This window comes from Aspergillus piperis (genome assembly GCF_003184755.1).
Source record: "Aspergillus piperis CBS 112811 unplaced genomic scaffold BO85scaffold_14, whole genome shotgun sequence".
In the NCBI taxonomy this organism is placed as follows: domain Eukaryota; kingdom Fungi; phylum Ascomycota; class Eurotiomycetes; order Eurotiales; family Aspergillaceae; genus Aspergillus; species Aspergillus piperis.
In genome coordinates this window covers 641,971-655,687 of record NW_020291604.1, presented here as the reverse complement: position 1 = coordinate 655,687, position 13,717 = coordinate 641,971, and the positions used below count along the sequence as shown (strand labels likewise).

The 13,717-nt window shown below is 51.8% G+C and overlaps 5 protein-coding genes across 5 annotated transcripts; 2 read left to right on the top strand and 3 right to left on the bottom strand.

Annotated features, from left to right (window-relative positions):
• Positions 1 to 320: 320 nt before the first annotated feature.
• On the top strand, positions 321 to 2,630 carry sidI (putative long-chain-fatty-acid-CoA ligase; the record flags this gene model as incomplete). Its single annotated transcript, XM_025664025.1, has 5 exons — positions 321 to 989; positions 1,047 to 1,344; positions 1,397 to 1,776; positions 1,833 to 2,162; positions 2,290 to 2,630. Exons 1-5 carry the CDS (start codon positions 584 to 586, stop codon positions 2,628 to 2,630), a joined length of 1,755 nt encoding a protein of 584 aa, XP_025513834.1. The 5' UTR covers positions 321 to 583.
• Positions 2,631 to 5,607: 2,977 nt separating this feature from the next.
• On the bottom strand, positions 5,608 to 8,388 carry BO85DRAFT_470225 (uncharacterized protein). The gene is made up of 2 exons (XM_025662383.1): positions 7,848 to 8,388; positions 5,608 to 7,738 (listed from the first exon to the last, which is right to left on the bottom strand). The coding sequence occupies exons 1-2, from the start codon at positions 8,050 to 8,052 to the stop codon at positions 5,799 to 5,801; spliced, it is 2,145 nt and encodes a 714-aa protein (XP_025513833.1). The 5' UTR covers positions 8,053 to 8,388; the 3' UTR covers positions 5,608 to 5,798.
• A 115-nt stretch (positions 8,389 to 8,503) lies between these two features.
• Positions 8,504 to 10,288, bottom strand: BO85DRAFT_451153 (metal homeostatis BSD2 family protein). Its single transcript, XM_025660524.1, has 3 exons — positions 10,074 to 10,288; positions 9,485 to 9,982; positions 8,504 to 9,420 (listed from the first exon to the last, which is right to left on the bottom strand). Exons 1-3 carry the CDS (start codon positions 10,095 to 10,097, stop codon positions 8,839 to 8,841), a joined length of 1,104 nt encoding a protein of 367 aa, XP_025513832.1. The 5' UTR covers positions 10,098 to 10,288; the 3' UTR covers positions 8,504 to 8,838.
• A 174-nt stretch (positions 10,289 to 10,462) lies between these two features.
• Positions 10,463 to 11,358, top strand: BO85DRAFT_451152 (ubiquinol-cytochrome c reductase complex assembly factor 2; the record flags this gene model as incomplete). The annotated part of the gene is made up of 2 exons (XM_025660523.1): positions 10,463 to 10,588; positions 10,677 to 11,358. Coding segments are annotated over exons 1-2 (373 nt in total), but the record flags the coding sequence as incomplete, so codon positions are not given.
• On the bottom strand, positions 11,079 to 13,176 carry BO85DRAFT_521740 (3-oxoacid CoA-transferase). The gene is made up of 3 exons (XM_025665217.1): positions 12,988 to 13,176; positions 11,738 to 12,917; positions 11,079 to 11,679 (listed from the first exon to the last, which is right to left on the bottom strand). Exons 1-3 carry the CDS (start codon positions 13,048 to 13,050, stop codon positions 11,366 to 11,368), a joined length of 1,557 nt encoding a protein of 518 aa, XP_025513830.1. The 5' UTR covers positions 13,051 to 13,176; the 3' UTR covers positions 11,079 to 11,365.
• Positions 13,177 to 13,717: the final 541 nt, after the last annotated feature.

The following is a 13,717-nucleotide window of genomic DNA, read 5'->3' as shown; positions in this document are numbered from 1 at the left end:
GGGTGGAACGGGTGGAAAAGCAAAGCCCTGAACAGAGTTTTGCAGTCCCCGGTTAATATCCACCCGCGTTATCTGATCCGGGCCTCGTTTCCAGCACACGCCAGAACACGGAAGCGATGGCATCAGCGGCGGCCTTAAGCGACGCTACGGCAACGCTACGCGTTAGTTTCTGCACCGCTCAGGACTCCTTGGCCGGTAAAATCGGGTTGTAGAATTGCAGGATTCCCGGCATTTCCCCCTCCAATGTACGCACTGGTCGTTGTCACACCCTGCAAATAAATATCTCACTGGGAAATTTTCTAACTGGGTCTAGGAGTGGAGATGACACCCGCCAGCTTTAGAGTAAAAGTTGCCCTATTGGGTACCGACAGCCGAAACGGCCAAGTTTCGGAACCACAGGAAGACGGATTCATCCTGTTGCAGACTAGTCGCAGGCAAGAAAAGGCCTGGAGTCGCGTAGGAGCGGGTACCGAGGTATGCCAGAGGCAGATAATATAAGTCTGGGACGAGATGCCCCGATCTGATAAGATCCCACGAGTTTTGCCCTGTCTCTCACTCCCCTCCCCCGGCAAAAATATCCATCATGGCGACTGTCCGGCGTCTTCAGCAAACCCTTTCCCACTTCCAACCGCCCAAACCGACCCAGAAACTCTCAATTGTCCATGGTCCGACCGAGCCGGCTCTCCTGGACATCACTCTGGGTGAGCTTCTAACTCTGCAAAGCCTTCAGTATGGCGATTATGAGTGTCTGGTCTTCCCCTGGACGGGAACCCGCTGGACCTACTCTAACCTGAATGCGGAGGCCAACCGACTGGCTCGTGGTCTTCTGGCCATGGGCATTAAGAAAGGCGATCGCATTGGTGTTATGGCTGGTAACTGCGAGCAGTATATCTCTGTTTTCTTTGCCGCGGCCCGAGTGGGAGCCATCCTGGTGGTTCTAAACAACACTTACACACCCAGGGAGCTCTACTATGCCCTGGATCACACCGGTTAGTAGAGCTGATTGCGCGCATCCAGTAAGGTAATGCTGATTGGAATAAATCTAGACTGTCGCGTGGTATTCATGACTCCTCGCATTGGTCGTCACACGCTGGAAGACGTGTTGGCCGAACTGGGCCCACAGCCAAAGCAGAACGGCAAGTCGGCCGTGCTGGAGGAGATCGTCATTCTGCGCGGAGAATACCAGAACTTCAGCACCTACCACGATGTCATTCAGCGGGGAGAGAAGCTTCCTAACTCTGCTTTGCCGGATCGCGAAGCCGAATTGCGACCCGACGATGTGTGCAACCTTCAATTCACAAGCGGATCGACCGGCAACCCCAAGGCCGCCATGCTAACCCATCAGTAAGCCATTATTCCTGCACCTGTAGCATGGTTTGAGAACTAACTCCTCTAGCAACCTGGTCAACAACTCTCGATTTATTGGCGACCGCATGGACCTTACCTCCTTCGACATTCTATGCTGCCCTCCGCCCCTGTTCCACTGCTTCGGACTGGTTCTAGGTATGCTCGCGGTCGTCACCCACGGCTCTAAGATCGTCTTCCCCAGCGAGACATTCGACCCTAAGGCCGTTCTCCACGCCATCTCCGACGAGAAATGCACTGCGCTTCACGGTGTTCCCACGATGTTCGAAGCGATCCTGAGTCTCCCCAAGCCCCCCAACTTTGACACTAAAAACCTCCGCACGGGTATTATCGCCGGCGCACCCGTTCCTCGTCCGTTGATGAAGCGACTTTTCGAGGAACTCAATATGACTCAATACACCAGTAGCTATGGTGCGTTCTCCCCATTTCATCTTCTGTTGTTATCAGCGCCCGCTAACACCATCTAGGCCTGACCGAAGCCTCCCCCACCTGCTTCAACGCCGTCACGACCGACACCATCGAGACGCGCCTCACAACCGTCGGCAAAGTGATGCCGCACGCGCGAGCCAAGATCATCGACACACAAGGCAACATTGTGCCCGTAGGCGAGCGTGGAGAGCTCTGCATCGCAGGGTATCAACTGACAAAGGGATACTGGAACAACCCAGAGAAAACAGCGGAGACGCTAGTCACCGACGCAGATGGCACCACGTGGTTGAAGACCGGAGACGAGGCGATCTTCACCCCGGAGGGGCGTTGTTCAATCACGGGCCGATTCAAGGATATAATCATCCGAGGTGAGTGCTAATTCTATTCCGTCCAAACTTTGTGCATTTCATTTTGCATACTATTTGCAACCCCACCATACCATACATACATACATACATACTACTGGTATACTAACCATGATACACACAAACACAGGTGGAGAAAATATCTACCCATTAGAGATCGAAGAACGCTTGGCGGCTCACCCAGCCATCGAAGTTGCGTCGGTGATCGGCATTCCCGACGCCAAATACGGCGAGGTAGTGGGTGCGTTCATTGCCGTGGCGGCAGGATACGAGGATAAGAAACCATCCGTGGAGGAACTGCGAGATTGGACGCGAGAGACGCTGGGTCGGCATAAGGCGCCGCAGTATGTGTTTGTGTTTGGAGAGGAGGGCGTGGATCGCACGGTGCCGGTGACGGGGAGTGGAAAGGTGCGAAAGGTGGATTTGCGGAAGATTGCGGCGGGAGTGTTGGAGAGGAGGGGTGGTAACTAGCGATTTGTATGATTCCTTAAAGTTGGATACTTTGTATATAGATTGATTGAATACCCAGAATGAATCACAGTTATAGAACAGTTTTACGGTCACAGCTTTCTACATTCTACAGATATCACCCTGGAATGATCATCAGGAACAAGATCAAAAACAGGAACTGACCTGCAGCAGATCAAACATGCATACTGTACAACACGCACAGCAAACACGAGAAATCGGAAACAATAACCAACCCCCACTAACCCAGGCAAACTCTACTAAAAACCTAAAGCCGTACTCAAACAATCCCAACCAACCAACAGGTCAACATCATAGATTGAGAAAGATGGAAGAAGAATCAGATTAGATAATCGCATCATCTAATCTGATGGGGGGAACAAAAAAAAAAAAAGCGAAAGAAAACGGCGACGCGTCCTGAGTCTTCGGTTCCAGTCTGCCCCACCACACCTTTTCCCAATCAAATATTATTTGTCTTGGCACGCACACAAACACGAGCACAATTGATTTGTTGTTGGTGGTTCTCCACTGCTCATTTACGAGCTGCAGAAAAAGGGCCGGTTTCGGGGGAGGACTTACCCACTCTGAATTTTATCTGCACGAGGGATGGATTGGCGATGGTGCAATGTTGAATGTGAGAATTGTCTATAGTGCTTGAGTCAGGGAACAATATCTAGATTTGATGAATGCCATACAATGCGATGCTGTACTATGCAGTAAATCTCAGTGTGTGCGTGCGAAGTAATTTCTCAACCAGGGTAGATTTGTAATGAGCGGGACAGGAGATCCACTCAAGTGCTCATGCCATGCCATGCCAGCCATGCCGTGGATATTAATTAGGCCTAGACTAGGGAAGCTGTGCGCACTGCATGGTGCATACTGCAACTGCATGAGGTTTTAGCCGAGTTAACTCCATGCTGCGGAGTTTAGCATGGAGTGGGCTCGCAAGATAGAGCTGGGTTTGGATCTAATCTAATCAGAAGATGCAAGTGCATCTAATCTATCTTCATCTTGAGCTGACATTCTCAACAGTGATATATCACCATTGAGTATCACTGTTATTGTCTTTATTCAAAGACCTCACAAAATGATCGTACAATATATGTAACTCGGCCGCCATACATCGTGTGCATACAGAGATTCTTATTGAAGATTCACACATGAGATGCCCTTCACACACCACCACCACCACCACCACCTAACCTGTAGAGTACACAGAGCCCTCTATAACCCTCAGAGACACCTGCAACTACCTATAATCAAAAAAGAAAGCATACCTCCATTCCATTTGCAAAAAAACACTCCTCAAATACACCCAGTCACCCTCCCAAACATACGTAATCTAACCAGTTCACAAACCCGTAAACAAAACAAGTAATTCCCAAACAATACCGTAACTAAACCCTCCAATACACGCCAAGGCGTAATGATCATCGGACGACCATACCCTTTTCATCTCACGATATTTATTATTCGCCATGACCGAGGATTTTTCTCACTGGCGCGCTAACCTTTGAATTTTAGTTTTTTAGTGTCTCGTGGGATGCTAGACAATGGATTTTATTATGTCATAGGGGGGGGGGGAGGGGATGGATTATTTGCATGTGGTTGACGCTAATCATCAACACTAATTTGCTTTTGTTTGCTACTATTTCTGAATATGTTAGTATTATTTCATTTACATAGATTTATATGCTATGTATGCACAGTTCATAGATGTACTTTGTATATTATACCTATATGCATTACCTATACTAGATATCCAGCTACAAGAATACTATTAGACATACACACAATAAACCCCCCTCAAGATCCTCACAAAGCACAATGACTCACAAGACAGCCAGACCGACAAGCAGAACACGACCCCAACCCAACTGACCCAACAAAAACCCCACTAACACCTGGTGATCACTCACTCACCACCATGACCCATCCCATCCCAAGTACTTACTCCATACTCGTACATATGTACCTAACCTGCATCATGATCCATCCATCCCCCTCATCCCCTAAGTAGTACCCAGAGATCCAACACCACCAACCAATAACATCCCACCTAATACCCCCTCCTGCACGGTCATCAATAATCCCAAGAAACATAACTGGCCCAAACCCCCCAACTAAGTCCAAACTAAACCTGCAGATTCTCTGCAAAGTAAAAAGTAAGTAAGTAGGTAAGTGGGTGGATCTACACCCTCTCATCTCATCTCACACACACACACACATCATGCTATCTATCCCATGTGCTAGTCTACTAGTCTACTTGCTGCTCATCAGCTGAGCATCCCAATCCACCCAAGCTATCCAATCCAATCCACCGAATTACAAACAAAAGCGGAGTATACTCCGTGCATACTTACCTAGACAGGAGAGTCAGTCCGAAAATGGGTCATCTAATACTCTATCGTGATTGACTGCTTCACTTCACTTCACTTCACCGGGGCCGAGGCTGGGGCTGAGCTCGGCATTCGGGGGTTGACATTTGCTTTTTTGTCGGACATTGCTTACACTTTGCTTGTTTCAACTAATGGAGATGGTCTGATTGGTTGCATACTGTAAGGAGAAGTGCATGAGTGGGTTGGAGATTGGGGGGAAAGTTCGTATTCCGAGACGTGCTGCTTGCTAGCTAGTAGCTTCTCTGCTTATTTTGCGTGGGGTTTGATTGGAGGGTTATGGGTATTTGGTGAGGGGTTTTTTTTTTTTTGTTTGTGTTGGGCAGGGATATGGAATTGGGGAGAATGAGATGGTAATGTGGTTACCTGGTGGGTGATGAGTTTGCGAGGGGTGGTGGTGGTGGTGTAGATGATTCTATTTTGTAAGTGTTTAGTAATTGGGAATGTGGGAGTGGGATGGCTGGTTTTACTAGATAGTAAGTAGCTACTAGCTTGGGAGGTACTGGTCTTTCCCAGGGGGAGCGGAGAGGGTAGGTACTATCATTATGCTACTGTGAGTCTCCTGATGTCTATGATCAGAGGATAGTGCTATAGCAGCTTCAGCTTCATATTCAAGGTATATCAGTGTATCAATTGCAGTTACATATCATCAAATGCATATCGCTCAAATGCCCAAAACATCGATAGTATATCATATCATATCACAATCACAACTCGAACATATCCCAGGATATAACCAAAAGATTAATCATGCCATATGCAATCAGACTAATGTCTAGCAACTCACTGCATAAACAGACATACAAGCAGCAACAACCAGATCCAACATCTTGATCCCCTCATCTTCGATAATCAGCTTACCCAATTTCGCGGACTTCCCCCGTAACCCTCCGCCTGCGCGCTCCCGTGCAAGAGAAAGATCCAGACGGTCCTCACTCGGCGGCCGGCGCAAAAGTCCTGATTTCTCGCGCTCTTCGAGATCTCCAGCCCCGCTGCTCGTGCTGCTGTTCGAGGGGTTTCGTGTGTGGTGGCTGGGGCCGATGTTGTCGCCGATGGAGGTAATACTGGCCCCGGAGCGAGCGCGAGGTCGCGTATACTTGTTCGGGTTGAGGAGGCGGGCGAGAGAGTCGCGTTTCGAGGAAGGGTTTGCGGAGGTAGGAGTTTGCGGGGAAGAGAGGTAGGAGTCCGTTGGGGGCGAGGTAGGATGATAGGGTGCGTACGTGGGAGTGGGCTGGTGAAGGTGGCCGGTTCGAAAGGGCGTGTTGAAGCGGATCTCGGCGACAGTGATGGCAGGGGGTTCAGGCGTGGACGTCGGGTGGTGATGATGGCTGCTGGCGTTGGGGAAGCCAGGGGTGGGTATCATGTGTTTGCATTTAAGGCTGCGGCCGTTGACGCTCGTTGTAAACGTGCAGATGCCATTCCAAGGTGAGTTGAAGGTGTAATAACCGCTCTTCAGCTTGGAGTGAGGCGGGGCGTGCGGTTTCGTGGGACTGCCACTGGCAGTGCTGTCGAGGGACGGACGACCCGGGAGGTCCAAGGAGCCTCGCGGCTCCTCTTGGAAGTATGGTCTTGAGACGCAGAGCTTGCGGTGGAACCGTCGGGGCTGAGATGGCTCATTGGGGACGGAAGTAGGAGGTGGAAGATCGGCCAAATCAGCCAACGGGTGTTTGGACGACGAGAATGAGATGGACTGGCCGCCTGGGAGGTTTATCCCCAGACTCGCAAGAGAGAGCGGTTCGTTCTGCGCCGTGAAGCGGTTGTACCCCGGGGTGAGGATATCGATGTCGATAGGCCCACCATCCATCCGGGGCGTTGACATGGTCGCAACATTCCACTGACTGCCATGCGTAGGATCGCGACGAATCAAGGTGATATGGAATCCCGGACGATCAGGCACCACTCTGTCATGCGGCCTCTGGCGAGGGGACTGGCCCGGACTTCTGGCAGGACTCCTCGCTGGGCTTCTAGACGGCGACCCCAGGAACGAATGTGATGGACTTCCATGAGCAGAATGCGGTCTAACGGGAGGTCGTCTTGAATCCAGACTCGCCCGCCCACCAGACATGGCATCATATTTCTCCTTCCACGTTTCCTGACCCTTTGCCAGGTACCCCGACAGCGCAGTGCTCCACCGGTTGGCCCTCTTCGCCGGCAGCGGGTCTAGAGGCGGTCCCAGCACGGGCTCTTCTCTCGGAACAGCAGGCAGTGGCCGCGCAGGGCGCGCAGCCATGGGATCGTCAAGCGGCGCGGACTCGAGGACAGGGTCGCGATGGACCGGCGCAAAAGGCGGGGTGACAGGATTGTAATCGTTCGCATGAGCAGGGCCCTGGAAACTCGGACGGGGAGGCAGGGCAGGGCGCTGCAGATCTGGATTCAACGGCGACGGCGCTCCCTGCGACTGCCAGGAAGTTGGGCGAGGGCGCGCAGGAGGAGGAGGAGGAGCGGTCGCATCGACCTTGGGTGCGCCCGCGCCAGGAACAGGCTTGCGCCGGACATTGTTCAATCGCGCAAACTCGCGCGAAGGCAGAGAAGCCTCCGCCTCGTCTCCAAGGGCTTCTTTCCGCAATCTAGCCTCCTCTTCGCGTTCCTGCTCGTATTCCTGCAGCAGGACGTCATCCTCGGGCGTGGCGACGTGCAAATAATATAGGGAGGAATTGATGGCTTCGGCCGAGACGCTGGACTTGGTAGCAGGTTTCAAGGGGGTGAGGAAGACATCTAGAGGACGGAAGAAAACAAGGGTCAGTTGATCTATCATATGCATGTTTGGTGCCACCGCTTCTGCGGGGCATTCCTGAGCGATCGGAATGGCAGGTAAGCGACATACCTCGACTGCCTGGGACCCGCACAATATACAGCACTAACGGATCCAACTTCTTCTGAGCAGGATTGCGCGGATAGGCGGGGGGATTGGAGGCAATTGCGGTGATGGAAGACAGCGAGCGAGCCTCGACGGGGGCTTTGGGGAGACTCGGCGGCGAGGCGGCCATCGGGGCGGAATCCCCATCCCCCGCGGCGTCAACCTTGGTCATGGAGAGAGAGAGAGGCGGGGGAGAAGTCACGGAGAGGTGAATTTGACTGGATATAAAATAAGCATGAGGAGAAGAATAGCGAGAGGTAATCACTTGTGATAATAGAAAGGGGAAAGACAAGAAAGGAAGGGGAGGAAGAAGGAGAGCGGAAGACAAGAAGATCAACGCGGAGAAACCGGAGAGACCGCCAAGACGATCAGCATCGGGCAGCAAGCTCAAGCAGAACAATAGTCTGAGAGTACTTATTGAGAAACAGGCACACCGGGGCGACGGGGAACATCCCCAGTCGCAGGGCGGACGATCTTCAGCGGCGATGCTTCCATTCAAGGGTCCCGAAAATAAGGCTGCCTGCTGAAGGCAAATCGGAACGAGGCAACTCCCAATTGGCCCAGATGTCTCACTGTCGACTACTAGAACTACAGTCGTACAGAACAACAAGGAGTGAAAGAGATTAAAGTCGAATTGTTTCCACTTGGATTCACTTGCCAAAGGTATCTCGCAAACAAGATAACAAGGTATTCTAGACTACAGGCCCGGTAACTCGTGCAATAGCTGGAACCGACCATGATGTGTAAATGGTAGGCGAAAAAGAAAAAGAAAAGGAAATAACGAAAAGATGAACCCGGTCAACGATAGGCTACCAATGCTCTGCAGGCTCCCATCCATCCTACAACTGGATCGTAGGGCCGATTATAACAATAACTAAACCGTGCAAAGGAAGGAAAATGAACTCCGAATGCTCCCAAGTGAAACTGTACCCAGACCAGACCAAAATTCCCATATTCCCTAAACAACCGTCTCCGATCGCTCGCCCTCTGCAATGACAGGAACGCTAAGCCCACGCTCAGGACTCTGTAACACCAGCTGCTCGTGACGGCGTGCCCGCAGGAAATCACTGATAGCTCGAATCAGAATGAACCACCCGACAATCATCAAGACGTATGAAATCCATTCGCTCGTGGTGATAGAGGACACGGCACCGCCTCCGCCATCACCACCCGCACCACCATCGACATTATTCGGATCGAAGTTATGACTGTTCGGGTCCGGGGGTGTCACGTAATCGGCGCCTCCTTCATCCGATCCTTTCGACTCACTGCCACCCTTCATGTAGAAACCATACTGCACCAGCGTGAGGCCAAGACCAGCCCGGCTACCGTTTTTGGCTGCGTGCGTTGTGTGAAGCAAGTAGGTCAAGAGGAATCCAACCAACTGGAACGACATGGAGATCATGGCATTCCAGACAAACGAGAAAATCGATCCAACCGGCAATCCATCCACAAACACTTCGTCCGAAGAGATACCTGGGGCGAGAATTGTCGTCTCCCAATACGGCGGTGTAGCATCTGCGGCGGCCTCCTCGTAGGACTATAAAACAGCACATCATCAGCAACCATTATCACATCGCAAATCCCACAAGAAGTCAACCTACCGGAGGCAAATCCTCATTCTTTTCCCCGCGCTCCGGCTTAGCCGCCAGATTAGCAAAGACACCATCGTTCGACGAACTGATCACCCGACTCGCCCCCGAACTGGGGGTACTGAAAGACGGTAGAATCGTTTGCCGTCGAGGAAGGCTTCCACCGATGCGCGAATCGCCAGACTGTTGCTCTAAACCGCTTGAAGAAGAAGATGCAGCCGCAGCGGCGCTGCTGGTGTCCGCCACCGGGCGGGAATCCGGCTGAGCCCGCATTAAGCGCTGACGATCGTCGGGCTCTTCATCGGACTCGGAATCGCTGCCATCACCGAACGCATCTGCCAGGGTTTGGTCTGCATGGTCTCTGTGGGGATCGTCGTGGAGGAGGCGTCTGGATGATGGGGAGGAGGAACGAGAGTGGAATGAGGGAGGCGGGGAGGAAGGTGTCGGTCGGAGAGGGATAGAAGAGTGTGACTGGGGGGTATCATCATCGTCTTCATCACGGGCGTTGACCTAAATAGAGACCGATGTATCAGTACTTTGTTTTTCTGACATGCAAATGCCGAACCCGACGGCTTCTATCAAGAACGTGGGTGCCTCATACCCGTTGATAACGCTGCGAGCTCATGACGAGCTGAGCGAGCGGGAAACCGGGAAAGAGCGGAGTAAAGGACGGTGGGGACGAAACAAAAGAAATCAACGGCGTCGGAAGTAGGTATTAGAAGAGGGACAACAAAAGGAGGCGCAAAGAACGTGGATGGGACTTTGAGGGGGGAGATTCAAAGGAGATGGGAAGGAGACGATCAGCTGGAGATGACGAGAGGAGAGAGAGAGAAGTCCAGGTCAGGCAATAAGGCAGCAGCAGCAGCAGCATCAATCAGCATGCGGTGGCTGAGCCGGATTGCCGCCTCCGGATTGCCGCGCCCGTGACCGTGACCAGTGACCGCCTTGCCGCCTCAGGCAGTTCCGCTGTTTTTCGAGCATCTACAGACATCTAGATAGACCTCGAACAGTATCTCTCCAGCGCTTTTCTCTCATTCACCATCCTGCCGCCCCTATCACTCACACTACAATCACACGAACCTCACACACAGATATCCCACCATGGCATCTAACACAGTATGTCGACCCGCACCACACCCACCAAAACCCTCTTCAATCCCACCTCTTCTGCATCCCAACTGAACTAATTAAACACCAACCACAGCAACGAATCACCACCCTCCTCAAACACTGGCCAACCGACAAAGTGCGCCCCTCCTCCGTGTCCGTCCAGAACTACCTCCAAGCCTGCCTCCAACCCTCATCTACCGAACCCACCTCTCAGAAACAACCTCAACAAGAAGGCCAATTACAAAAAGTCAACATCGACGAGAAATCCCTCAACGCTCTCTCCTCCCTTCTCGAAGACCGCTACGCAAGACGCTACCCCCTGTCGCCGAGATTGCGCAGACCGGCGAGTAACCCGGATCATTACGATAATGTGATTCGAGAGTTCGATGAGGCACCGGACAGGGATTGGATGGGGAGGTTGAAGAAGAGGTTGGGTGGATTGCTGAGGTTGAGGTAGTTTGTCTGTCTCTGGATATAGGGGGCTATTGGGGGAGATGAGGGGAGTGGTGGTGGTTATATTCATGGTGTGGTGTTGTATTAGTACTATGGGATGGCATGGGTGAAGAAGGGATGATAAAAAATGGCTCCGGTTCTGGTTCGGGTTCTGTACTTTACGACCTTGTATATATAGTGTAATATTTGGTGAAGGAATTGGTATCTGTTCAATGGCATTATTTTGGATACAACGAGGTATATATGGTGTGTTTGGGGATTCAGGTCAGTTGTCAATTGACAACGCCGAATTATACATATTTGCAGTGAGGTTCATCATGTCAATCAGATCTACAGCATCGGCTTGACATCATCAGCCACCTTGAATGGTGCCTCCGTCTTGCTCCGCACCTCATCCACGGTGACTCCATCGGCCAACTCAACCAGCGTCAATCCATCCGTAAAGTCGACGTCGAACACGCAGAGCTCAGTGATGATCCGGCTGACGCACGTCTTTCCGGTCAAGGGGAATTCGCACTGCTTCACGATCTTCGGACCGCCCTTCTTATCCGTGTGCTCCATGGTCACCACCACCTTGGTGGCGGAGGGGTTCGATACGAGGTCCATAGCTCCACCGAAGCCCTTGATCTTGCCAGGCAGCATCCCTAACAAACATTGTCAACCAGACAATCTCAAAAAAACAATTATACGAGGACCACTTACAGTTTGCCAAATCACCTCGGGCACTGACTTGCATAGCACCCAAAATAGTCAGATCGATCCGTCCCGAACGGATCATACCGAAGGACTCCTCGCTCCCGAAGCAAGCAGCTCCAGGCAGCAGCGTGACCGTCTCCTTGCCAGCGTTGATGAGATCAGCATCCTCCTGTCCCTTTTGAGGGTACGGACCCAGACCCAGGATGCCGTTCTCAGACTGCAGCATGACCTCTACAGAGGGATCGACAAAGTTAGGCGCCAGCATGGGCATGCCAATACCCAAGTTCGCATACATCCCGTTCTTAAACTCCTTCGCCGCACGACGAACGATGCGTTCGCGCTTAGCAGCAGTATCACCCTTACCCAGGGCAGCCGCCTCCTCACCCTCTTCCTTCGCAAAGGTATACTTCTCAATGTTCTTGGGGGCTGTGCTCTGAATCACCCGCTTGACATAGATGCCCGGCAGATGAATAGCAGCGGGCTCAATCTCACCCGGTTCAACAATATGCTCCGCCTCGACGATGGTCATCTTCGCATTGCGGCCCATGGCACCATTGAAGTTAGCCGCAGCATAGCGGAACTGGCAGTTACCCAGCTTATCAGCCTTCCAGGCCTTCACAAACGCATAGTCACCCTTGATCGCTTCCTCCATGACGTAACTCTTCTTATCGAAGACCTTGACATCCCTAGGCTCACTGTAAAGCGCGACAGTTCCGTCGGAATTATGCTTCAGAGGCAACTCGCCTGTCTGCACAACGGTACCACAGGCGGCAGGGGTGTAGAAAGCCGGGATGCCCGCACCACCGGCACGACAACGTTCCGCCAAGGTACCCTGAGGAGTCAACTCGAGCTCGATCTCTCCGGTCAGGTACATGCGCTCGAAGGTCTTATTCTCGCCCACGTAGCTAGCAATCATCTTCTTAATTTGCTTAGACTGGAGAAGAAGACCGAGACCTGCTCCGTCGACACCAGCATTGTTACTGACGACTGTCAATCCCGTGATGGAGGGATTCGCGCGCACCGCGCTGATCAGGGTGTCTGGTACACCGGAGAGACCAAAGCCACCGGCCAATAGTGTCGAGCTGGACTTCATATCCTTGACCGCGATGTCTGCAGAAGAGACCACCTTGTTGATCTCAGGTCGACGAATGCTGCTAGAGAAAGCACGTGCAAGGAATCGTTGGTGCTGGAGTAAATGCATATGTCAGAACTATCATTTCCAATTTAGTCACATTTGGTGACACAAAGATTCTTACCTTGCTGGGATCAGCAGAGAACTGCCGCGCCAGGCGCAGACATGTCGCCACTTGTGACGGCATGGTGGACCACGAGTAGAGGTATATATGTATGTAGCTTTGATAGTTTCAGTTGGCTCAAATTGCGCAAAAGCCGTTAGGGTCCAGAGTTGACAAATCACCCCCGAGACACAAGAAGGAAGACTGAAGGTATCAGAGGAACATGAAGGAAGCGGAGAAGAGGAGGTTATATGAGGAATGGGTAAGTACGGCCACATGCGGAGTTGCGGAACGCCAGCCGCCATGCCGCCTTCCCCGGAATTCTCCCCGCACTTGTGCTTCCAATGCATAACCTATATACTGAGATCGGAGGCCTTGGGTTAGTCTATTTTGTGTACTTCTATATTGAAAATATATATGTTTTTTTTTTCCTGATGACCGGTAAATCTCATCTAGTTACTTCTCTTAAGATCTTCTGGTGCAATGGCCTCAGTCCCATGCACAGACATGCGACGGTCATTCAGCCTGCAGGGCATCTTCTCCCCCACTTGTGCTGCCGACTGTCGTTCCGATCCCGATCCGCGGCCCGCTTCGGACCCGCCGCCGAAGTCATGACTAAACTGACTGTCACTGCAGCATAGATAGATAGATTAGGTTGGTTCTATCTGTGAGGGACATAAGACCGAAAATGACATGGTACATTATCATCAAATATCATGATGGAGAACATCACCTGCTATGTACAGGAAAT